General features: G+C 38.5%; 1 protein-coding gene across 2 annotated transcripts in view; it reads left to right on the top strand.

The window, feature by feature from the left end:
- The window catches only part of NRG3 (neuregulin 3), a 1219292-nt gene that overhangs the window by 507145 nt on the left and 687012 nt on the right, over positions 1-25135 (top strand). For both annotated transcript variants that reach the window (XM_040242574.1, XM_040242573.1), the window contains exon 2: positions 9435-9564. In XM_040242574.1, the coding sequence (XP_040098508.1) occupies positions 9435-9564 (130 nt within the window). The remainder of the gene's footprint in view (positions 1-9434; positions 9565-25135) is intronic.

The following is a 25135-nucleotide window of genomic DNA, read 5'->3' as shown; positions in this document are numbered from 1 at the left end:
GGCCTGCCCAAGTGAATCAACAGTGTGACATTAGTTGTGATTGAGAATCCTGAAGGAAGAATAGGGTTGTGGGGGAAGAATGAGAGTTTAGTTTTCTACCAGTTAATTTTTAGGTGTCTTTGGGATACCCATCAGGAAGGGAGAGGTAGGCAGACTGAGCCCAGAAAAGCCTGCAGGATGGCAGATTGAACTCAGGTGTAACTTTGAGAGTTATTGTCATGCAGATGATATCAGGCAGGATCACCCAAGACAGCTATTCTGAGTTTAGAGTGTATGCAAATTATATGGAGAGCTTGGTAAGCAGCATCTCACCACTCACCTCCAGAGTTTCTGATGCGGTAGGTCTGGAATAGGGCTCAGATAATGCTGATACTGCTGGTCTGGAATGGGGCTCAAATAATGCTGATACTGCTGGTCTAAGGACCACACTCAGAGGAGCACTCACCTAGAAACAAGTAAAAGTTGATTTTCCCCCCACCCATCCCGCCAAAAAAAAGAAAAAAGAAAAGTGGTCCATGGGAAGCAGTCTAGTGGAACAAGTCAGACTGTGTTGGTTGAATCCAGAAGCTTCCAGCTCAGAACCATGTGATATTGGGTGAATTACATAAATCTCTAAGATTTAACTTCCTCATTTGTAAAATGAGGATGGTAAGTAGTAGCATAAATTCATAGTGTTATCTTAAGGCCAAAAGATAGCTAAAGGAAAAAGCTTAGTGTCCCACTGAGTATATGTTAGTGTTATTTAAGAACTATTCCCTAAGTAATCTACTTTTAAATAGAAATTAGGTGACAGAAACCAAGAAGAAAGAGGAAGATCAGCATTATGTAATAGTAGGAGCCAGTGAAAGGTTTTTCATGAATATGGGAGTGACTGAGAGTATTAGATGCTTCTGAGAGTTCAAGCAAGATGGGAGGGCAGGATTTAACTAATCTATTGGATTTAGAGATTGCTAGTGACAGAGACTGAACCATTTTACAGGTTGATGAGGGGAGCAGAGGGATGGTGCTCCAGTGGCATTAGCTAGTATTTTGTGTCAGTTTAACTTTTTAAAAATTTATTTTAATTGGAGGCTAATTAGTTTATAATATTGTGGTGGTTTTTTGCCATACATCGACATGAATCAGCCATGGGTACACTTGGGTCCCCCCACCTCAACCCCCTTCCACTTCCCTCCCCATCCCGTCCCTCTGGGTTGTCCCAGAGCACCAGCTTTGAGTGCCCTGCTTCATATATTGAACTTGCACTGGTCATCACATATGGCAATATACATGTTTCAATGCTGTTCTCTCAAATCATCCCACCCTCACCTTCTCCCACATAGTCCAAAAGTCTGTTCTTTACATCTGTGTCTCTCTTACTCGCTGTTTTTTTTTTTAACTATTGTGATTGAATGTAGTTTGTATAGGTATGTGTATATGTACACATAGAAGGGAATATATTCAGCTTTAGGGTTAATGCTGCATTTACCCTATAAATGCGTGCACTTACCCTATAAATTTATTTACCTAAATGGCATTTATTTACCCTATAAATAAAATCCCCAATAAATGCATTATCATTGAATAAACTGTGTCCTGTATAGGTTTATTTAACTTGATACAGTTTTTAAAAACAAGATTTCAAGCTGAAAGTTGGCCCAGGTATGTCACACAGGTTTGGTATGGATCCTTCCTACATTTTTTTTTTTTTTTTTTGCCAGAATTGATGGCTCTGGGATTCCTCAGGAACTGTCAGTTCTCACAGCAGCACCATGACTCAACTGAACTTTTAAATTCCTTGCTCAACAGTCCCCAATTCTCCCACGCCAGCAAAGTGAACAATTGTTTGATATTTGGCAGCAGGGAGAAAGCTATCTTTGCTTTTTGCCAGCTGAGAAATGGTTTGTTTCCCTTTCAAACACCACTGCATTCTTCTTGCAATTTTCCTTGACCATTAATACTTTATGACTGTTTCATCCAGTGTGCCTTCCTGGGAGCCTGGTAATACATAGCAGATTCTAGAGAGGATTTTAATGTATGGCAGCATGTCTCATTTACACAGCTTCCATCCATGGAAGACCTTGCCAGAGTCGACAACCATATTTAAATGGCTTCTAGACTGTAAAGGTATTTTGCTAATACTAAATCTGGTAGATTGTGTCATGATTCTTAATTTTTCTTAGAGAATTGTCATGTCATGAACTTAGTAGGGGAAGGAGGAAAGTGCTTCATGAGTCTGACACTTGCAAGTCAGGCGTGGGAAGATGGATTTAGGGCCTAAGCTAAGCACTCTCTTCCTCATGTTTTTCTGCTCTTCCTATCTAGAATTCATTTTCCTCTGCCAATTAAATCATGCCCATTCAAGATGTAGCTCCAATGCCAACCCTTTGGGAAGCCTTTAGAGATAACTACAGCGTGAATTAAGCTCTCCCTTTCTCTGATTATCTGCTACAATTATTATCTGTAATAGCCCATTTAGCACTCTTGTTCCTGCAACAAAATCTGTGTTCCCACAGTATGCAGTGTTGTGCTGGCAAAAGAGAAAACCTTCATAAGTAATATTCAGGTTCAAGTTAGTACTTAGGGGAGAAAACCAGTCATTGTTTTAATTCATTAATAAATTAACTTTCATTGCAAAGTCTGCTGGGATTTCTGTCTTCCAGCCTTATATTTTCTTCCCATTTTTCCTTTAATGAATTAACCACCACCATTTCCCACTGTGTGTTTAATTACTGTACTGATTGCTTACTATGTATGCTGTGTGATGTGGAAAGGATACAGAACTTAAAAGCAAAATACTCTTCCTGATCTCCAAAGACTGCAGCCATGAAATTAAAAGACACTTACTCCTTGGAAGAAAAGTCATGACCAACCTAGATAGCATATTCAAAAGCAGAGACATTACTTTGCCGACTAAGGTCCATCTAGTCAAGGCTATGGTTTTCCCTGTGGTCATGTATGGATGTGAGAGTTGGACTGTGAAGAAGGCTGAACGCCGAAGAATTGATGCGTTTGAACTGTGGTGTTGCAGAAGACTCTTGAGAGTCCCTTGGACTGCAAAGAGATCCAACCAGTCCATTCTGAAGGAGATCAGCCCTGGGATTTCTTTGGAAGTAATGATGCTGAAGCTGAAGCTCCAGTACTTTGGCCACCTGATGCGAAGAGTTGACTCATTGGAAAAGACTCTGATGCTGGCAGGGATTGGGGGCAGGAGGAGAAGGGGACGACTGAGGATGAGATGGCTGGATGGCATCACGGACTCAATGGACATGAGTCTGAGTGAACTCCAGGAGATAGTGATGGATAGGGAGGCCTGGCATGCTGCGATTCATGGGGTCACAAAGAGTCGGACACGACTGAGCGACTGAACTGAACTGATCTCCAAAGAGACCAAAACCCATAAAAATAAAGGAAAATACATTGACTAAATAAAAAAAAAAATGGCAGGTGAATGGTCTGGATAGTTGCATAGCCTTTGTGGTCCCAAGTGAATGGGCGCTGTTTATCAAACCAGCAACCACACATCCTTGGCCTGAGACCTTGAACTTTGCTCAGGTGCTGGGAAGACCCATCCTTACTACCATCTCCATTCATTTTAAGCCTTCAGTTCAGTCACTCAGTCATGTCCAACTCTTTGCAACCCCATGGGCTGCAGCACACCAGGCTTCCCTGTCCATCACCAACTGCTGGAGCTTGCTCAAACTCATGCCCATCGAGTCAGTGATGCCATCCAACCATCTCATTCTCTGTTGTCCCCTTCTCCTGCCTTTAATCTTTCCCAGCATCAGAGTCTTTTCCAATGAGTCAGTTCCTTGCATCAGGTGGCCAAAGTATTGGAGTTTCAGCTTCAGCATCAGTCCTTCCAATGAATATTCAGGGTTGATTTCCTTTAGGATTGACTGGTTTGCTCTCCTTGCAGTTCAAGGGACTCCCCTTCATGCACTCTCTTTCAAAATATTTTTCCTACTTATTTTTTCCTCCTCTCTTTGCCTCTAGTCTGTGGAGTTGATTTTCTGCTCTTATAAAATTCTAAGCACTTTACTTAAATTGCTTTTGGAACTCTTCTCATTTCCTAACTTCTAAACATTTTTTCATTTAGAATTTTCCTTTTATGATGATAACAAAGTGTGTACACTTGACTATACAGAACATTTAGAAAAACACTCATGTTATAGAAAGATCATTCTTCTCTGAACAACCATTGTGTGCACCTGTGTCAGTCCATCTGTGAAGTGAAGTGAAAGTCGCTCAGTTGTGTCCAGCTCTCTGCAACCTCAGGGACTATACAGTCCATGGAATTCTCCAGGCCAGAATACTGGAATGGGTAGCCTTTCCCTTCTCCAGGGGATCTTCCCAACCCAGGTATTGAACCCAGGTCTCCCACATTGCAGGCAGATTCTTTACCAGCTAAGCCACAGGGAAGCCCCAGGCCACCTGTATGGCTGTGGATCAGAGATGTGAAGAACAGCTGCGCAAGCTCCTGGTCCAGTAAGATGTGGAGTTCATGAGCTAATGTGGGAGAGAGGTGCCTGATAAGGAAGTACTTTGAAGTAAGGGAGAGCCTTGGAGGTACTTTGGAGTAAGAGAGCATCTTGGAAGACAAATTCAAATTTGTGGAAATATTTGATCCCTTTTAGTTTATTTGCTTGGACCTTTACCCTGGTTGGTGGCTCAGACGGTGAAAGCATCTGCCTACAATGCAGGAGACCTGGGTTTGATCCCTGGGTTGGGAAGATCCCCTGGAGAAGGAAATGGCAACCCACTCCAGTATTCTTGCCTGGGAAATCCCATGGACAGAGGAGCCTGGCATGCTACAGTCCATGGGGTCACAAAGAGTCAGACATGGCTGAGCGACTTCACTTACCCTGGTAATTTTTTGAAGACAGAGAACTCTGTAACAATTTTATTTACCAGATATCATTCCTAGAAAGAGAAGATGTACTTTTGAACTTTTAAAACATGACAAAATAGTACCATATACTGCAGCTATATATTTTGTTTGTAATGTACTTAATATGTCAAAAGTAAATGTAAACATATATGGATGGGCTTCCATATGTATGTGCTACATATCTGGAGGTGGCATGGTGGAAAAGGAGCCACTTGCCAATGCAGGGGATGGAGGATTTGGGAGTTTGATCCCTGGGTTGGGCAGATCCCCTAGAGAAGGAAAAGGCAAGCCACTCCAATATGATTGCCTAGAAAATTCCATGGACAGAAGAGTCTGGGGGGGCTATGTATGAGTAAGAGTATGGGGTTGCAAAGATTCAGACACAACTGAGTGACTCAGCTTACATATATGTATATACTTATAAGCATAGCTATAAATATCAGAGGGTATCATCCAAATTGTCTCTTTGTTGGACTGTGTTTGTTCATAAGTAATAGAAAGCCTAACAGTGATTTAGACACAGTATACATATGATTTACTTTACAAAAGTATATAGGTTATCTTAAGAAAAAGCATAGAAGCCAGTGATAACATTAAGGAAATTTTCTATCTTTCCACCACATATTTGGTTTGATGTCTTCAGTTCAGTTCAGTTGCTCAGTCATGTCCGACTCTCTGTGACCCCATGAATCGCAGCACGCCAGGCCTCCCTGTCCATCACCAACTCCCGGAGTTCACTCAGACTCACGTCCATCGAGTCAGTGATACCATCCAGCCATCTCATCCTCTGTCGTCCCCTTCTCCTCCTGCCCCCAATCCCTGCCAGCATCAGAGTCTTTTCCAATGAGTCAACTCTTCGCATCAGGTGGCCAAAGTACTGGAGTTTCAGCTTTAGCATCATTACTTCCAAAGAAATCCCAGGGCTGATCTCCTTCAGAATGGACTGGTTGGATCTCTTTGCAGTCCAAGGGACTCTCAAGAGTCTTCTGCAACACCACAGTTCAAACGCATCAATTCTTCGGCGTTCAGCCTTCTTCACAGTCCAACTCTCACATCCATACATGACCACAGGGAAAACCATAGCCTTGACTAGATGGACCTTAGTCGGCAAAGTACTGTCTCTGCTTTTGAATATACTACCTAGGTTGGTCATGACTTTTCTTCCAAGGAGTAAGCGTCTTTTAATTTCATGGCTGCAGTCACCATCTGCAGTGATTTTGGAGCCCCCCAAAATAAAGTCTGACACTGTTTCCACTGTTTCCCCATGATGCCTTACAAGTATAAAATTTCACCTTATGGTGAGTTTGATTTACCTTTCCCAACACCTATGTGATTTTAGGAGACTAGTGCTATATGGATACTATATAGTGAGATGCATAGGTAAATTGTTACGATTTCAAATTTGTTGACACCTGCATTTCATTTATCTATACAAGGATCAAGCCTAGTGTTGTTCTATTGTGTATCAAATTATTTAAAATACTTAATGATTTTTAGAATCTAGTTGAATCAGGGTGAGGAATAAGTGTATGTTGGTGTTGTTGGGTTGCTCAGTTGTGTCCAATTCTTGGTGACCCCATGGACTGCAGCATGCCAGGCTTTTCTGCGCTTCACCATCTCCTGGAACTTGCTCAAATTTCAGATTCTCTAAGCTATGAAAATAGAAAATGGGAGGGCACGTTATACCCGACATTTCTGTCCTCTCCCACCTCAGACTTTTGCAGAGGTATTTTACTTGGTTCTGATCCTGTGTGTTGTACTGATGGATGGTAACGTAATGGGAAAAGTGGTTGGCAGAACTGGGCAGTAACCACTGGAGACAGTAGTTGTCAGATGGAAACTAATTGATTGTAATTGCTTTGCCATTGTATTGCTCGTGGAGTCTGTAGCTTGTTAAAACCACTGATTGTAAAATAAGGATCTCACTTTTTATCCTGTAGGTTATGTTAATGAAAAGCTGTTCTTAGAGGAATGATCAGTGAAATCAATAAATAGATAATAAGAAATTAAAGGAAAACTTAACTGATCATGAATTAATATACTTCAGCAGTCAGAGTAGCAGTCAACACTGTGTGGTGGTTCATAATAAATTTTTGGCTCGGAGCTCTTGAATCCTAAATATTCCCATGGAAAGGGAAATTGATTCTGTGTAACTGTTTATCACAAGTTGTCTGGAATAACAAATCTTCCCTGTAGAGAAGATCTCCTGGAAAACAAACCAAAAAAGTCTTTTGCACAACCTTTAACGTGAGCCAAAGTATGTTGACAGGCAGATATTTTGAAGTAGAAAAAGTTCCCATTTTAACACTAAGAAAAGATTACAAGTGGGTTTTTCAAAGCCTATGGTATATGAATAGTATGAGTGGGGGGTCTGTGTGAATCTGAAGGCAGTTTCTTTTGCAATATTTATTAGTATTCAAATGAGTATACTAGAATGATAAAATTAATGCTAAATTATGTCTTTTTATTGTAAGATATGTATTACTTTTATATGATAATTATATTTTTTATGATCATATCTTTTGCCAGTGGCACTTAAACTTTAGTGATATTAAAGTTGTCAGATTTATTGAAGACATGTTTTACTGAGCACTAATTCTGATTAAGGCTCAACCTCTGACCTCAAGGAACTCAGGACAAAGAAACAGATAAATGTGTAAACAAGTGGCTACTTTCAGCATTGAATACAGTGATGCAAACAATAAAAGGCTCTGAGGGCCACAAAGGGAAGATGACATAAGCTCTAAGGGATTTCTGGATGTTTTCCAGCAAACAAAAAGATGGCCCAGGAAAAAGGATCAGTGTTATTGTTCTGGTATTGGGGAAATAGGGTAAGAGTTGAGGTTGTATGTTTTAGGATGCAAGATGAGGTTAGGCAGGCAAAATTCTACATGACCTATGTGTTTCTTTGCTTTTCTTAGGAATATGGAGTTATTCCTGTGGGAAAGGGGCTCATTGAGGCTTTTTATGTGTTGGGAGAATATGAGTAAATTTTCTTCCTGCGTAATAACTCTCCCCTTTATTTGGATGATGGGCAGAAAGAGGCTCATTGTGACCTCCGGTTAGCAAGCTGGTACAATGGCCCTTGCTGTTGAACATTATTATTAATCTATATCTATGTAAAGGAAGGCTTCCCAGGTTGCTCAATGGTAAAGAATCTGCTTGCCAATGCAGGAGGTACGGATTCAATCCCTGGGTTGGGAAGATCCCCTGCAGAGAGAAATGGCAACCCATTCCAGTATTCTTGCTTGGAAAATCCCATAGACAGAAGAGCCTGGCAGGTGACAGTCCATGGGGTAGCAAAGAGTCAGACATGACTTAGCAACTAAGCACATACATATAAAGGAAATTAAGAGCTTACATGCTGAGTCACATATTCATCTTTGACTTTTCACATACATTTTTTTTCTTGAATGTTGCAATGAAATTGGTGCTAATATTTCAGTTGCTTAAAACTCTGAGACAAGGATGTCTACATGCTGTAACAGATTTTTTCATCTAGTAGAAAGCACATACTTATTAGTTTCATATTTAGAAACCTGATATAGAGATATAACTTACTTTAAAAATGAAAATGATTATGATTTTTCAAAAGCACATATAAGATAATGCTAAAAAAAAAAGGCAGTAATTTAGTCCTGTTAAATATTTACCAGAAACATTCTTTACTTTTGAGATTCTTTTTAAGAATTTAGAACATTTGCATTTTAATTACATAATAAAAGGAAAAAGTGAAAGAATAATTGCCTTAGCTATTAGCAAATTACAGGTGTAACTAAAAAATAAACAAAACACAGAAACTGGCATTGGTATCCATAGAAGAGTCACAGTACATGTACATTGATCAGATGTTTAATGACATTGCAGAACAATAAAAGGAATACACTAAAAGGATTGTATTCAGTCCTTTAATACAACATGTTTCTTAACATTTGTAAGAATTAATGAAAGCTAATTTGAGGTTTTTGATTGTAGGGTCATTCAGGTTTTGCTGTACGTATCCACTGATGGGACTTGTCTAGAGTGATTCCAATTGTTAAAATCTTGTGGAAAAATAAGACAATTGAATCCAGTAATTGTTTTAGTCCTACCTGCTGTAACAGAATAGCACGGACACGGTGGCGTAAAAACAACAGAAATTTCTTTCTCATGGTTATGGATGCTGGAAAGTCTAAGATCAAGATGCCCATGGATTCAGTGTCTGGTTAGGACTTCCTAGTTCGTAGAGGGCTATTTTCTTGCTGTGTCTTCATATGACTGGAATGGGTGAAGGAGCTGTCTGAGGCCTCTTTTATAGGAGCATTAATCCCATTCTCACCTCCCAAAGGCCCCACCTCCTAATACTATCACTGGGTTTCAATATATGAATTTTGTGGGGACATAAACATTCACTGTATAAAATGGTCATACTCGGTTGTGTTTTTATCAGTCCACTGAGGGCTTCATCCTGTCTGTCTAAGGTCAGCAGTCACGAGAAGGTCTCAGTGCACAGATCCAGGCCAGTGACAGGATCTGGGGTGTCAGAATGAGCTGCTGACAGTATTTCATTGTGTTCTAATGACAGATACAACGACATATTCCACGGAGAGATCCGAGCACTTCAAACCCTGCCGAGACAAGGACCTTGCCTACTGTCTCAATGATGGCGAGTGCTTTGTGATTGAAACCTTGACCGGATCCCATAAACACTGTCGGTAAGTCCCTGCGGCGACTGACACTAAGGGCAGGTCCTCAGAGAGGCCTGGAGATGGAAATCAGTGCTGAGCTCGAGAAACATACAGTGTGATACAGAGTCTGGTGCTGGAATGGCAGAATCAACAGTCTTAATAGGGGAAGAACAAGGCTGGTATCTTTAGTATTTGAGAAGGATAAAACTGAATTTTTGCATGAGAGAGCAAACTGCTCATCTAAGATCTAGAGCCTCAATATTTATTGTGAACCAAACCCCAGAGGCTGTAACTGTGTCCAGAGAAAACCACATCTTATTTTGATTCTGCCCCTGTCGATTAATTTCAGTCTCCCCCACCTTTTTTTTTAACACCTCTAATGATGAAATACTCTCCAGCAAGATGTTGTAAATGAAATCATAGTCCTGTTATAGTCTAGGTAGAGAACTACTCAGGGAAAATTCCTGGTGGAGATCAAGAAGGTGTTTAATTGGTTTTTAGAGACATAAGGTTATATAACTGCTAAAAATAAAAACAGGCGGAGATAAATAGTTGGTCTTGTAGACACTGCAGCTTTAAGCCTCCATAGAAGAATCAAATTAGCATCCAAAAAATACTTCCCACGGAGCTTTTATTTTCAGCGCTACCCTGGTAATTTGTTTTTCCTTGCAATTGTATATGCTTCAGTGATTATATATATCCACACCCCTTTCCTTTTCTTTATTTACTCTTCTCATATGACACAGTTATTAAATTAATTATCCTGAATCGTGAAGCATGGAAAATTATGACTTTCTTCTCTTGCTATTGCTATTATAAAACTTTATTCCATGTTGTTTTATTAAGATGGCACAGAGAAATGTGTCTTATGGTTTTGAACTTAGAAAATGTGTCAGCAAATCCTGCCTGGCTCCACAAGCCAGCTTTGGTTCAAGGGGCTAGGGGTATGAGATACCACAGGGTCCAGTGACACAGGTTCAGAAGAACTGATCAATGATAGTGGCTGGTCTCTGTACGAGCCACCCCACCATGTAGCCCCATGGCCTTTCTTCACACTTCACATGCTGGCTTTCATTACACTGACTTCATTTACAAAACTTTCAACCCATTTATGTTCCCTGTAAACCTGAGTTAGGGATCAAAGGCAGTGGGAGAGGTTGCTTTCCACATTTCTCTTCTCTTACTGTGTTTATTAGATCAGTGCGGATACAGGTAGAAAAGACATGCCTGACCTGAAGACCTCAAAAGAAAAGCCAATAATGAGCTATCATTTCAAATCACAAAGTGCCTCCATACTCTTTTAAATATCCAACCATGTGTTAATGTTACCTTTGCCAATCCAGTGGCGTCATCTGTAATAGGTAGTGCCATCAAATAAGTTTGAATTGATAATTTATTGAAGGGATGGATCAGAAGTCTCACCTAAAGCGGTGATGGTGTTTTTCGATGGTGTTTCACCCCAAGGAAGCTTCAGATCCGGCCCCACCACTATGTGCAGGCAGATCTGATTTGTCTTTTCCAATAGTGAGAATGTTGAAAAACAAAAAAAAATAATTCCTGTTGTCTAACATACAGCCTTGCTATATTCACTATTAAGTTCGTGGATATGTTAGTTTGCTAGGGCAATTGTAACCTAGTACTGCAGATTGGGTGATGTAAACAACAGAAATATTTTTTACCACAGTTTCTGGAGTCTTGAAGTCTAAGATCAGGGTATTGGCAGAGCTGTTTCCTTAAGGGCCACAAAGGAAGGCTCTTGTCCAGGCCTCTTCCCTCAGCTTATAGATGACGAACTTTTCTGTGTGCCTTGGCATGTTCTTCCCTCTGCACAAGTCTTTATCCAAATCTGCTTTTTCAAAAAGGACACCAGTCCTGTTGGATTAAGGTCTACTCTAATGGCCCTATTTTAACTTGAATGCATCTGTAGACTCTTCAAATCTGGTCACATTTTGAGATCCTAGAGTTGAGCACTTCAGCATATGAGTTATTTGGGACACAATCCAATCTGTGCACGTGTGTACATGTCTGATGTTTTTTAAACATAGCCAAGCAGAGGTATATCTGCGGTTTGGCTGGAAATGTGTAATAATTTTGGCCTCTGTCTTCATATTTAGTGCATATTTCAGCACAGACAACCTGTTATTTAACATAGAGTCACAACATAGCTAATCATGACAAAAGACCAGCCTAAGACAGGACTGGAACTCGAGTAGGTTAATAGATGCCTATAAATCTCCTAGTAGCGTGTATGAATAAATCACACATCGTATGTGTCAGCGATTCATCTCCCAGGCTTTGCTGAGAATAAAAGGCTTACATTTGTCCCTGCTTCAGCCACTTCTAAGAATTCCAATGTAGTTATTCATAATGTGCCATTGTGTACAGTGCTCTAATATGTTTCATTTATTCTCCTCCACTCGACAAATGTTTATTGAGCATCTCTTATCACCAAGATACTGTTGAATAAATAAATACAGAAATGACCTTCGGAATTAAATGGCACTGCAGTTTGTAATGCACTTGGAGTAAGTGAAATACTTCATCTCCAGGAAAGAAAGAAAACAAGAGAAATGACTTTCATGTGACTGGCATGCTACCAGGGCTATGTTACTGATGTATTACTGAGTGGATTATGTCATAGGTTAAAGAAACCCCAAGTTAGTAGATTGGAGTGACAGTGTTAATGGGTATACCTGCATCTAGCTTATTAAATAGTTTACTTTTTACACATATGCAAAGATTAAACATTCAAACCCGAGAGAAGTTAAGATTATGTATGTATTTTTAGTATTTTAAAAATAAATTGCAATCCCACTGATCTGAATCAAGGTATGTTTCTTCCCACGTTGTGATCATGGTGAAACAATTTTTATGTTTCCTTGCCAAGGAAGAGTAGTAACAAAAAATTAAAATTATCTAAAATTTCCTATTCTCCCTGATAGAGATCCTGAAAATGTATGCCCCAAACTGTTAAATCCTTGAAATCATGGTGAAACAATTTTATCTTTCCTTGCCAAGAAAGTGACCAAGACCAAGGGAAGCCACTCACAAAAAATTAAAATTACCTAAAATTTCCCATCCTCCCTGATAAGAGATCCTGAAAGTGTATGCCCCAAACTGCAAACCCTTGCCATAAGGGGAGCTTCATGGTTTTCTGTTTGTTATTTTCTCAGTCCTTAGTGCATTTTCAAATCTTTGTAAAAACTATTTATGGTGAAGATAGTTAGAAATTATAGAGCAAACTAATGAAAATTTAAGAGGAATACCAAAATCCTAAAATAACTTGATAGGTTTTAAAGAACAATAAATACATAGGCAAACCTGGTATTGCTAAATTTACAGTTTAAGTCTCAGATCATTGAGTGGCTGATTAGTAGAAGCAGAACCTTTTGTATTGTGGAGGTTAGTGTGGAACAAAGAAAGATTCATGAATTGGGAAAATGAGTCTGGTTTTTGTGTAAATGTGGTTGACTTATCAGGTGAACCATCAAAGTTGAATTTTTACTTACTTCTTATATACCAAAAGTTGTTATTAATGAATTTAAAAGGTAATATAATAAATAAAGTATTAGAGAAAACAGTAAATATATATTTCTTTACATCAGCAATTAAAAGTAAAAGAAAAAAGCAATGAAAGGAAAACTGAACAGACTTGTTGCAACGTTTTTTGTTTGTTTGTTTTATCTGAATGTCATAAGTCAGAAACAAAATTGAAAGACAGAAAGTGTCAGTAAACTACAATAAGCATGGCAAGGAAATGATATTTTGATGAAGTCAATAGATTAAGAGTAACACTAAAATTAAACCTTGGTGGGAAAATGGGCAAAAGACAGGAACATCCTCTTCCCTTGAAATGGAATCCAAATAAGCAATAAGCATGAAAAATATTCAGTCTCACAGAGAAATGCAAATTAACGTGTTTGTTTGCTTATCATATATTGTAATGATGTTTAAAAGTAGTTTGGCAAGGACAAAGTAAAAACCATCATCTCATTCACTAAACTCGATGGAGTGTATTTTGTTAAACCTCTTCTGTAGGTGATGCATCAGTGTGTTTCCGTATCTTTGCATTTTTTTCCTAAGAGTTAGCTTAGAGAAATGTATATGTATATTTGTTTTTAAGAGCATTCACTATAGGATTTGTGATAGCAAAACAAAACGTGAATTTTGATGTCTATATAATTCAGAATATATCTATACCATGGATGAATTCAACATAACTTGAATTTTCATAATTTTAAGACTATGAAAATGCTCATTATATCATGTTATATACAAAAATCAGGATGTAGAACTGTAAAAATGAACATAAATAGCAATCCAGTTCTGAAAAAGAACTAAATAAAAAGGCTAATAGGATTTATAGCTGTTGTCTTCTTTGAACCTTGAGGTTTCCAAGATCATTACATTGCACATGTATTTCATTTACGTAGCATCTGGTTAAGACACTTGACCCATGCGTCTCATCTTTCCATTAAGAAAGATAGCATCCCTGTCTTTGTTAAATGAAGGTCGTTATAATTCACTATTATTAGGCTGATAAGAGAACTTTCAATTAAGCCATTCTAGATTAAACACTATAATGTCTGTTAGGATGTGTCTGCTCCTTTTATTAAACTTTCATTTATGCTTTTTATAATAATCATTTTTTATGCTGAATTCGTGTGTTTTGAAACATAAAAAAAAGATTGAATAATAGGATGATATATTCTGCAGAAATTAAGCTGAGTAGAGAAGGAAAGGAAGTACTAGAAACACCTTGAATCAAAGTATGCTGAATAAAAGCAGGGTATTCTCTAATATATTTATTTTTATACCATTTCTAGAAATTTTAAGAACTTTGGAAATGGTGCCATTTGTAGCATATTTCATTGGAGTTGAAAGTAGTAGCCATTGCAGTTGAAAGATTGCTGGGCATTTGAGTGGACCAAATGTGTTTTGAGGCCAAATTCAAGTTAAAAGGATGTGTCTCTTCTGAATTGAAGCTCATTAAACGTTGCACCAGCCTTGCTACAGAAATGGATTTTCAAAACTTTGGAAAGAATAACATTTGAGCTAAATTTGACCTGTAGTGATCATTTTGGAAATCTATCAAGCAATTCATTTGAAGATGCTTGAATCACTTGAAATATGGAACTGCTGGAAAGAGAGGCAAGCAGTCCAATAACAACCATTGCCCGAGGCAATACTTCCATAAAAGTGCTGATGGAATGTACAGCTAGCTGGGTAAAATGCTCGTAGGAGTTGGTGAGTGGAAGGGGGAGCGTGTGAAAGGGGAGGAGAGTCCGACCAGGAGATGCTGTTCTTCACCGTATCTAGTTCTGCTTCAGTAGGTTTTGAAATCAAAGCTTCCATTTTTATGTGAATTGATTGGGCACAATGTAATGATATCCCTGTGATATACTATATAAAATTACAGGGCCATCCCTATCAGTGCTTTGCTCCATCAGTTTGGAAGGTCCTTATTATCATAAGTTTCTCCAGTAAGTGCTCTGAGAGTGACCACTAATAATTCCATGTGGTTGTAGCAAGTCAGAATGGAAATGGGGTTTTGGCATACATCCCTGAGCTCCATTGATGGGAGAGGATGGAGGCTGAAATGTCTATAAATCCAAGCCTAGTGGCAGAATCTCAGTGGAGTGGAATTGAATAGCAGGGTGAAGAACCTTGGAAGCATTTTCAAGTTTATCAGATAATTGTGTTCAGGAGAATGAATTAGCCACAGCCCAGATGTAATCTGAGTAATTTGCAGCAGCCATGTTCATACTAGGTGATCTACTGACTGCCCTTGTCAAGAAGTGAGCCAAGTAATCACCATGTATCTCTTTCTTTTCTGTGGACGAAGATTATCAAAATAGTCTCATTAACTCAGAAAGCAAACAAACCAAGAACAACAACACAGTGAATGAAGTTTTGCAACTTTATGATTCCTAGGCAGTGGTTTACTTCTTCCAGTTTAAACTGTTTACATTCCACCAGAGCTGGTGTTACTTAAAGGGCTACTGAAACACCGGAAGACCAGAAAAGGACATTTGATAAAGAATAGCAGCACATCTTTCAGTTGATAACCATAGGCTTTTTTTTTTTTAACTTTAATATTTTATTACTTGATTAGCAGCTCTCCTTAAGGCATGAAATGGTTTCTTCAGGTAATTTTTCATGATTGGTCTTTTGTTGTTGTTGTATCAAAACCATTTGTGTTTTTAAATTGCTTTCTTACATGATTTAGGGTAAGAGGTACATGAGGCAAATGTGGGTGTTCAAGATGAAGACACTTGAGTTAAAACCTCTACTCGGCTTTATGCTAGCTGTGTGTGTTTTTGGCTGGTCATTTAATCAGAAACTTCAGTCTTCTCTTTAAAAAAGAGAGAGAACATACATGGCAGGCCAACCAGACACATTAAAACCTCCCCCCAAAATGCTGATGCTAGAATTGAAAGCAGCAGCATATAGAAAACATTAAATGTATAATAGACATTATACATTTAGAACATATAATTCTTCTTCTCTTCTACCCATGTTGAAACCAAACAAAAGTATGTATGTTGGAATCCTATGAGAGAAATTGGGTGGGTCTCATCTGCTCATTTCATTAAGAGAAGTCTTAGGCTCAGAATGGGGAGATCACTTAACTTGTACCAGGGCTTTGAGGTGGGTACTCAGTCTCCCAGCACACAGAGTTCAGCTTAGACCTACCAGTGTAAGTTAAAGAAAACTCAAGAGACTTATTTAAAGACACAATAATACCTGATCATGGGCAAGAACACTTTTCAGAATCAAGGATCATTGTAGCTATTCAAGCAGTAAATTTAGGAGAAAAGCAGGAACAAGAGGCCACCTTTTGTTAGGGGAATTCTCTCTGTTGACAATTCATGAAGAGAGGAATCCCCTCTTATTCTTCATACCATTCAGATGGAGGACCCTTCATGTATTTTCTCTACAACAGCCCTGGTTCTGCCTCTCCAGGCATTTATATCCTGCAGGTAGTGGGTCATAGTCGTGTTATGGTTGGGGCAGTCTGGGCGCTTGTGCACTACCAGAATGCTGTGATTTGCATATGCCATAGTTCAAGTAGAGGATAGATTATTTTACTAAGTTTATTTAAACAAATAAGAGCACATATCCATAAGTATCATTTTAAATAGTGATGGACTGTTTGTATGGATGTGAACCACACTAACCAGGGTACCACAGACCCTGCTGGGTAGAACATCTGAGCCATCACCGTACTGATCTGAGAATGTTTTACGAATGTTGGCCTGAGGAACCTGCCCAGCAGGGTCTGTGGTACTTTTATCTACACATATAACAAGATGTCAGTCTTTGTGTACGCCAATAATTATACTCTCTAAGTGAAAAAGCATATACAAATCTACCTGATAGATAAACCCAGGAAATGCCTGTATGATGCATCCTATGTGTCGGGCACCCATAGCACCCCTGGAGGGATGTAGCAATGACTGAGGCTAAGGGCATTTCTCAGGTTATACGACAGTGGAGTAAGGACTCAGACTAAGTAAGCTGATTCTAGGGTCAACGCACTTATCCTCTCCACTAACATCTTTCCTTTAAAATCCTATTGGTCCAGGGATTCTAAAATCCCAACTGCTTAAAAATACCACTGAGAAGCCCATATAAGCTCTAGTATCTTCGAAGATATCAGTATGTTATATATCAATAATGACATATAACTAATATATACATATTTAAATTCTCCAGCATATTATAATTTGAGTGACCGCATTATTGTAATCAAAACCCCAAAATGTTTAAGATATAACTGGCAATTTTAATAATTTCTTATGTAAAATAAGCATAAAACCAACAATGCCCTGAGCTAACTGGGACATATGGTTGCCCTAATTTTAATTCCAGCAAAACTCAGTTTGGTGGAAAAACAGATCACCATTTGCTACATAAAAGCTGTATTTTCTTAGTATAAATTTCATGATACTATACAACCTCTGCATTGCTGTTCCCACTTTCCCCAAGTTAGCCAACAGTTCGCAGAGTCACTAAATATCTGCAGGGTCTCTCCACCATACCCCAAATTTGTAATCTGTTAAAGGCACGCCAACATCCAATCAGCGTTCTCTTCAGTATTCTTAGCTATTATTTGTGGAAACGAAAGAATGTGATGAGAGAACCGAGCCCTCCTTGTTTTATGGAAAGAAATCATAGACAGTGTTCCTGAAGTTTAACTTGCTATGCATCTCTACAACTCTGTTTAATTTTTTATATGATCACAGCTATTCTGGTAGGTCTATGATCACAGGAAAACAGCTTGAAGCAAAATCAATCCTGTATACCTACAAGTGTGCACGCACACACACATATCTTCTATACTTATTAGGCGGTCAATCCAGGACACTGAGATTTAATAGCAAACTATGAACAGTGTTCCCTTCCTTTACAGAACTTGTTTTTTAGAGCACCAGGCAGTCAACGCAATCTAGCATTACAGGATGCCATAATGGGTAAACACTGATAATCACTGGGACGGAACCAAAACTCACACTTGGTTCAGCAAGGAAATCCTTACAAGACTGGTAAATCTGGAGGAAATATCTTCGTCAAGTATATTTACATACAATCCCCATTGCAAGTTTTAAAAAAATAGAACATTAAAATAAGGAATGGGGAAAAATGAAAACAATAGCATTGTATGGGGAATATCTTGTTTGGAGATACGTCACATTTGAGTGATATAGAATGTGTTTGTAGATATATATGACACATGTGAGTGGTACAGAATGTATATTTGTCCTCTCCTTTGTCGTTCAATCACCAAGTCGTGTCTGACTTTTCATGACCCCATGGACTGCAGTACACCGGGTTTCTCTGTCTCTCACCATCTCCCAGAGTCCTGAACTAAAAAATAAATGGCAGTTTTATGCATTATTCCCATCATTCCCCATTGTTTATTAAGCATAGTCAATGTTTCAGGTCCAGGTAATAGGAATATAGTGATGAATATTTTCAGAATAAATCAGAAGAGGAGCTGAGAAGCTCAATTTCTAGTTCAGTTCAATGTAACAAATTCTGTCATCTGTTAGCATCCAATCTATATGAACTGTACGTACATAGCTCATATCTGCAGAGAAGAATCCAAAACCCAGTAGTCCTAAAGCCAAGAAGGCCTTCTGAGAGGAACATATGAATTGCATTTGGAAAGATAAGAACCTACTCATTTCTTATTTTGAAGCCTGCTCTTGCTTGCCAACCATGGCATGGAGAATTGAGCTGCTGTTGGGAAAAGTTCACTTCAAACCACAAGAAGGAAATTTCAAAATTATTTAAATGCAAGTAAGAATAATCAGTTCCATATCATAAATTCTTTATGCAATTGGTCACTTTTTTTCTGAATTATTTCCTTGAGTTATTTCCTCTCGTGTCCAGAGAGTTCTCAAAAGTGTGTCAAGGTATGATGACTTTTTCTTAAGGCTCACTGGGATATAGGAATATTTCTTATTACAAAGTGTTTGAATATTTTATACCTTACAAGTTAAAATGTTATTACATGTTAATTGATAAATTAGTATTTATCAATTAAATAGTCAATCTGGTCTGCTACTGACTCTAATGGAGGCCACATAATCTGAAGAATAATCAAGTAAAGTCATTCGCTAGGTAAAATGACTCCTAAGTTGCTGTATTCTTAGTGCTGGAGTAGATGAGGAACTTTAAAGTTCCAGTCAAATTGAAATATGGGAAAGTTAAATAACTCACATCTTGTCATTTTCAAAATCCTAAGCTCTTGGTTTTGTTTCAGAGAGACTTATCCAAGATCACACATTCATTTCGGACAGGTAGAATCCAGATTCCTCTCTGTTAATCTCACTTGTTTATTTACCATTGTTGGCATAGATGGAAAGCCAGATAGAAAACCCTCTCTCTGACTTCTGTCCTGCTTTGCTTTGGTTGAGATGTAATAACAGAGTCCTTGCTTTCCCCTTGCCTTGCACCCTTCCTTAGATGTCCACACGTTTCTCAGAAATGACACTATTAACTTAGTACCTCCCCCTCTAGCTCAGCAGGTCCTGGGAAAGGACCTGAATCTCTCATGGAAACTGCAGCCGAGCAGAACCACCTTCTATGTGAATGTCCAAAGAGAAGGAGCATGCTGAGGAGATTACAGGGGGAATTTATCCAAATTTAATATGTAATCTCTCTCCTCAAAGCAACAAGGATGGCTAACAGGTGTTAATATATTTTTTTCCTCTTTCTGACTTACTTGCCTCTGTATGAGTCTCTAGGTCCATCCATATCTGGGCAAATGGCATAATTTGGTTCCTTTTTATAGCTGAGTAATATTGTATATACATGTATCATACCTTCTTTGTCCATTCATCTGTTGATAGACATTTAGGTTGCTTTCATGTCCTGTCTATTGTAAATAGTGCTACAATGAACATTTTGGGGTGCATGTGTCTTTTGGAATTATGGTTTTCTCCAGGTATATGCCTAGGAGTAGCTTCATATGGTAGTTCTATTTTTAGTTTTTTTTTTTAAGAAACCTCCATACTATTCCCCATAGTGACTGTGTCAATGTACAGTCCCACCAACAGTGTAAGCGAGTCCCCTTTTCTCTACACCTTCTTTAGCATGTGAGGTGGATCTCATGGTAGCTTGGATTTTCATTTCTCTAATAATTAACGACACTGAGCATCTTTTGTGTGCCTCTTGGCCATCTGTATGTCATCTTTGGAGAAATGTCTGTTTAGGTCTTCTGCTCATTTTTGATTGGGTTGTTTGTGGATTTTGTATTGAGCCAAATGAACTGTTTATATATTATAGAGATTAATCCCTTTTCCGTTGCTTCATTTGAATATTTCTCCCATTCTGAGGGTTGTCTTTTCATCTTGTTTATGATTTCCTTAGTGCAAAGGCTTTTAAGTTTCAATGGAAAAGACTCTGATGCTGGGAGGGATTGGGGGCAGGAGGAGAAGGGAACGACAGAGGATGAGATGGTTGGATGGTATCACCAACTCGATGGACATGAGTTTGGGTAGACTCTGGGAGATGGTGATGGACAGGGAGGCCTGGTGTGCTGCGATTCATGGGGTCACAAAGAGTCGGACACGACTGAGTGACTGAACTGAACTCAGGTCTCATTTGTTTATTTTTGTCTTTTATTTTCATTACTCTAGGATGTGGGTCAAAAAAGATCTTGCTGTGATTTATGTCAGAGAGTGTTCTGCCTGTGTTTTCCTCTAAAAGTTTTATAGTGTCTGGCCTTACATTTAAGTCTTTGATCCATTTTGAGTTTATTTCTGTGTATGGTGTTAAGAAGTATTCTAATTTCATTTTTTTTTTTTTTTTTACATGTAGCTGTCCAGTTTTCCCAGCACCACTTATGGAAGTGACTGGCTTTTCCCATTGTATATTGTTGCCTCCTTTGTCAAAGATAAGGTGACTATAGGAGTGTAGGTTTATCTCTGGGCTTTCTATCCTGCACCATTGATCTATATTTCTGGTTTTGTGCTAGTACCATACTGTCTTGATTACTGTAGCTTTGTAGTATAGTGTGAAGTCAGGGAGTCTGATTCTTTCAGCTTCATTTTTCTTTCTCAAGATTGCTTTGGCTGTTCAAGGCCTTTTGTGTTTCTGGTTGTTGTTCAGCTGTTAAGTCATGTCTGACTCTTCACGATGTAATGGACTGCAACACAACAGGGTCCTCTGGTCTTTACTAACTCCCGAAGTTTGCTCAGATTCATTTCCATTGAGTCAGTGATGCTCTATAACCATCTCATTCTCTGTTGCCCCCTTCTCCTTTTGCCTTCAATTTTTCCCAGCATCAGAGACTTTTCCAATGAGTCAGCTCTTTGCATCAGGTGATCAGAGTATTGGAACTTCAGCATCAGTTCTTCCAATAAATATTCAGGGTTGATTTTCTTTAGGATTGACTGGTTTGATCTCCTTAATGTCCAAGGGACCCTCAAGAATCTTTTCCAGCACCACAATTCAAAAGCATCAATTCTTTGGTGCTCAGCCTTCTTTATGGTCCAGTTCTCACATCTGTACATGACTGCTGGAAAAACCATAGCTTTGACTATATGGACCTACACAAATTGTAAAATGTTTCTAATTCTTGAAAAATACCATTGGTAATTTGTTAGGCATTACATTGAATCTGTAGATTTGATAGGGATTGCACTGAATACTATCCATTGCTTTGGGTAGTATAGTCATTTTCACAATACTGATTCTTCCAATCCAAGAACATGGTATATTTTTTCCATCTGTTTGTGTCATCTTTGATTTCATTCATTAGTATGTTATAGTTTTCTGAGTACAGGTCTTTTGGCTCCTTATGTAGGTTTATTCCTAGGTATTTTATTATTTTTCTTGCAATGATAAATGGAATTGCTTCCTTAATTTCTTTCTGATTTTTTTAAGGCATGATGATATTTTAAAATCCATTCCCTGAAACTGAGTTTTTATGTTGAGTGGAGAGAATAGACAAGAGTATGGTTTTCAAACCTAACAGGTGTCACTTTGATTAAATTATGAAATCAAGATTCATTTTCTTTATCCAAAATCAATTTATAATTTCTATCTACATATATGAAATATTTGCAGAAAACTTAGTAGTTTTAAAAATTAATTTATTAATACTTTAAGTATAAGTCATGATTTTCCAGCACTAAAATTTTCCTAACAAATTAAACATATCCATTCAAGGATGCCTTGACCATGGATCATTGTTGAATTATTCAGGGAAAATGTAAGGAAGTTACATTTAAAGATACATACTGGCATGTTCAAGTAAAATGTCCTATATTTTCCCAATTTAAAATGTATTTCTTTTCTCTAGCAGAGCTGGTATGAGGTTAGGAGATCAAAGATAGCCATATGGTGTTTCCCTTACAATGGGTCAGGTAGCATTTTGGCATAAATACTGACACTTTAGTATGGCAGAAACCAGAGAAAGAAAGGTTGCAAGAGTTCCTAAAACAGGATGAGTTTCTAGATTACCAAAGACTAGTTTATCATTTAAACACATCATAAATGCAGTTATAGCTTACACTGGAGAAAGGAGTTGTTATTTCAGCAGCAGACTTCATTAAATAAACAGACCCCAGGCTTTGAGGCTGGTGAGTGCTCCAAAATGGGACTGTGGAGAGACTAAAATGATGCCGAGGCCAGCATGCCCTGAGCCTGGCCTCCCTGGAGTCCTCTGACAGCACATTGATCCCAATGACCCTGTGCTCCTGAAGGGCAGAAATTCAATTTGGAACTCTCAGCTTTGAGCCTCAGGAAGGAGGGGTGTGTGTGTCAGTGGGAGGCTCCACAGCTGGAGGAAAACCATTCTCCAGCAGTTTTAAAACAGAGGCTAATAATAGAACAATGGAGAGTGAAAAACACTAAGTTGGAAAGAATGGGCAGAAAGGATGAGCTGATAAAGCATCTACATTAAATAAGGTCATAATTTTTCTACAGTTTGGGTTGTTCTCTTGGGCTAATTTACAGTAACAATTGAAGTCTCACGTGGGAGCCTTACTATCTGTGAACAAGGTTTTGTTTTTAGTGCTCTGGAAAGCTCTTTTCTTTCTGCCTGGGTTAGCACATGTGAAAGGAATAATGATTATTTTAATGATATTAAATAGTAGCTTTGATCTCTTCCCCCCACAAGCTAACCAAAACATTATCTATATGTATGAAATGATTCATTTGTGAACAAAACTTCTATTATAATATTCCTGTGCACCTGCCTGATTCTCTCACTAGGCTGTGAGCTCATCTTTGCTTCTGGAACCTGCCACCTACTCATTAAAAATAAATTTTATGAATGAAATAACCCTAGACCATACCTACCATCTGCATTTTTCAGAGGACAAATGTGAGGTGTTAATAGGGAGACAAAAATGCTAATAGTCATCTTCCATTTTATAGTTACCAAGTGCAAGGCAGAAATCTTGAGCCTTTGTGTACTACTTCCTAATTCCCTGTCTAGTCCTCATATTAAATCTGCAAAACAATGTCCTATTCCCATTTCATGGTAAGAAGGAACCCTTAGAGAGGGAAGGTAGCTTCTTCAAAAACAGCTAGTAGGTGGCAGGGCTGAGCACCAATCGCAGTTCTGTTGGACTCGCGAGCTCTTTGTCTTCCAACCTTGTCAAACTTACACTGTTGTAAAATCATGAAGGTTGAAAGTTTAAAAATATAGATTCTCAGGCTCCTTCTCTGAATTTTCTAACTTAGGTCTTGAGACAGACCCCAAGAGGCAATGGTGCATTCAGATGATTCCGACATGGAGACAAATGAGGGAAGCAGTGAGTGAGACTCATAATTCTCACACTTTAATGAGTGGGTGAATCCTCTGGAAATTCTGTTCAACTGAAGATTCATGTGGAGTAGGCCTGGGGTGAGGACTCAGAATCTGTGTTTCTAATAATGGTCCAGGTGATGCCTATGCTGCTGGCCTATGGGTCATACTTAGAGAAGTGAGACACTAATTCTGTTGGGCTACCCAGCACAGGATGCAACCCTAACCCCTGTCCTAGGGGGACTTCTCATAATTCTGCCAGTATGATATATCCTCCACCCATATGCAGCTCAGTAATTATATCAGAGCAAGATTTTCTGCATACACTTGAGAATATATTTATGACACTTTGGAAACCCTTATGTATCTCTACTAGTTAGCTTATTAATTCACATATATGCTAAATGAGGGGTACCAGCAAAGTGATATCATCCTATACCCATCCCATCCACAGCCATTTTATAAGCCAGTGCCTCATCGGGTTTCTGTTATATCAGGGTGATTTTATATATCACATCTGTGATTTCTAGGTTTAGGGTGGACAATTAGTATTTTCTGCAAGGAGAAAGGTTCAAGTTGAAGGGAAATGTTCTTTGTATCATTCAGAGTAATGGATACAATATTTGTTAAAAGTTGACAATAATCACATTTACCTAGGAATTTGGTTCAACCATGATGATTTATCTGAGGCTTTTTTTAAAAAAAATACTATTTTTCAAACTAAGAAATCCATCATGTGTAAACATGACAAAATGCTAAGCAGGTTTTATTAAAGGACAGCTCTGATTTATAGAAATGATGTTCTGAATCTAGGCTGTGTCATTTCCTTGCTGTGTGACATTTGGTCATATCTTACCTTCTGTGAACCTTAATTTCTTCATTGTGAAATAGCATGATCAGAGATAATTTCTAAGGTCACTTCCAGTTTTAAGATCAGATGAAGAAACCGAGTGATCTCTTGCATTTTCACCTCTGTCACTAACACCATGTGTTTCCCTGAAGTTCTGTTGAAGAAAAGCAGAGGGATTTCAGAAAGAGCAAATATTTCCGGAAGAAAACCTAGTTATTCTGTCTTTTGAAGTATACAAGATGAAATTCTAAATTAAGAAGGACATGTATCTCGCAGAAAAGGTGACACAAAGCAAACCTATTGCTTATCTGTGCCAGTGCTTTACAGACTGACATGTTCATGTACTTACCTGTTCATTTTTAAAGCAAAAATTCAATAGGTCAAGGGTGGGGCTGAAATTCTGCTTTTCTAATAAGCCTTTGGATCCCATGGTGTTACTGGTTGTGGACACGGCTTTGGATGGCAAAGTTTTATGTCCA

Source organism: Oryx dammah, unplaced genomic scaffold (assembly GCF_014754425.2).
Source record: "Oryx dammah isolate SB20612 unplaced genomic scaffold, SCBI_Odam_1.1 HiC_scaffold_6, whole genome shotgun sequence".
Classification (NCBI taxonomy): Eukaryota; Metazoa; Chordata; class Mammalia; order Artiodactyla; family Bovidae; genus Oryx; species Oryx dammah.
This window is presented reverse-complemented; position numbering and strand designations above follow the sequence as displayed.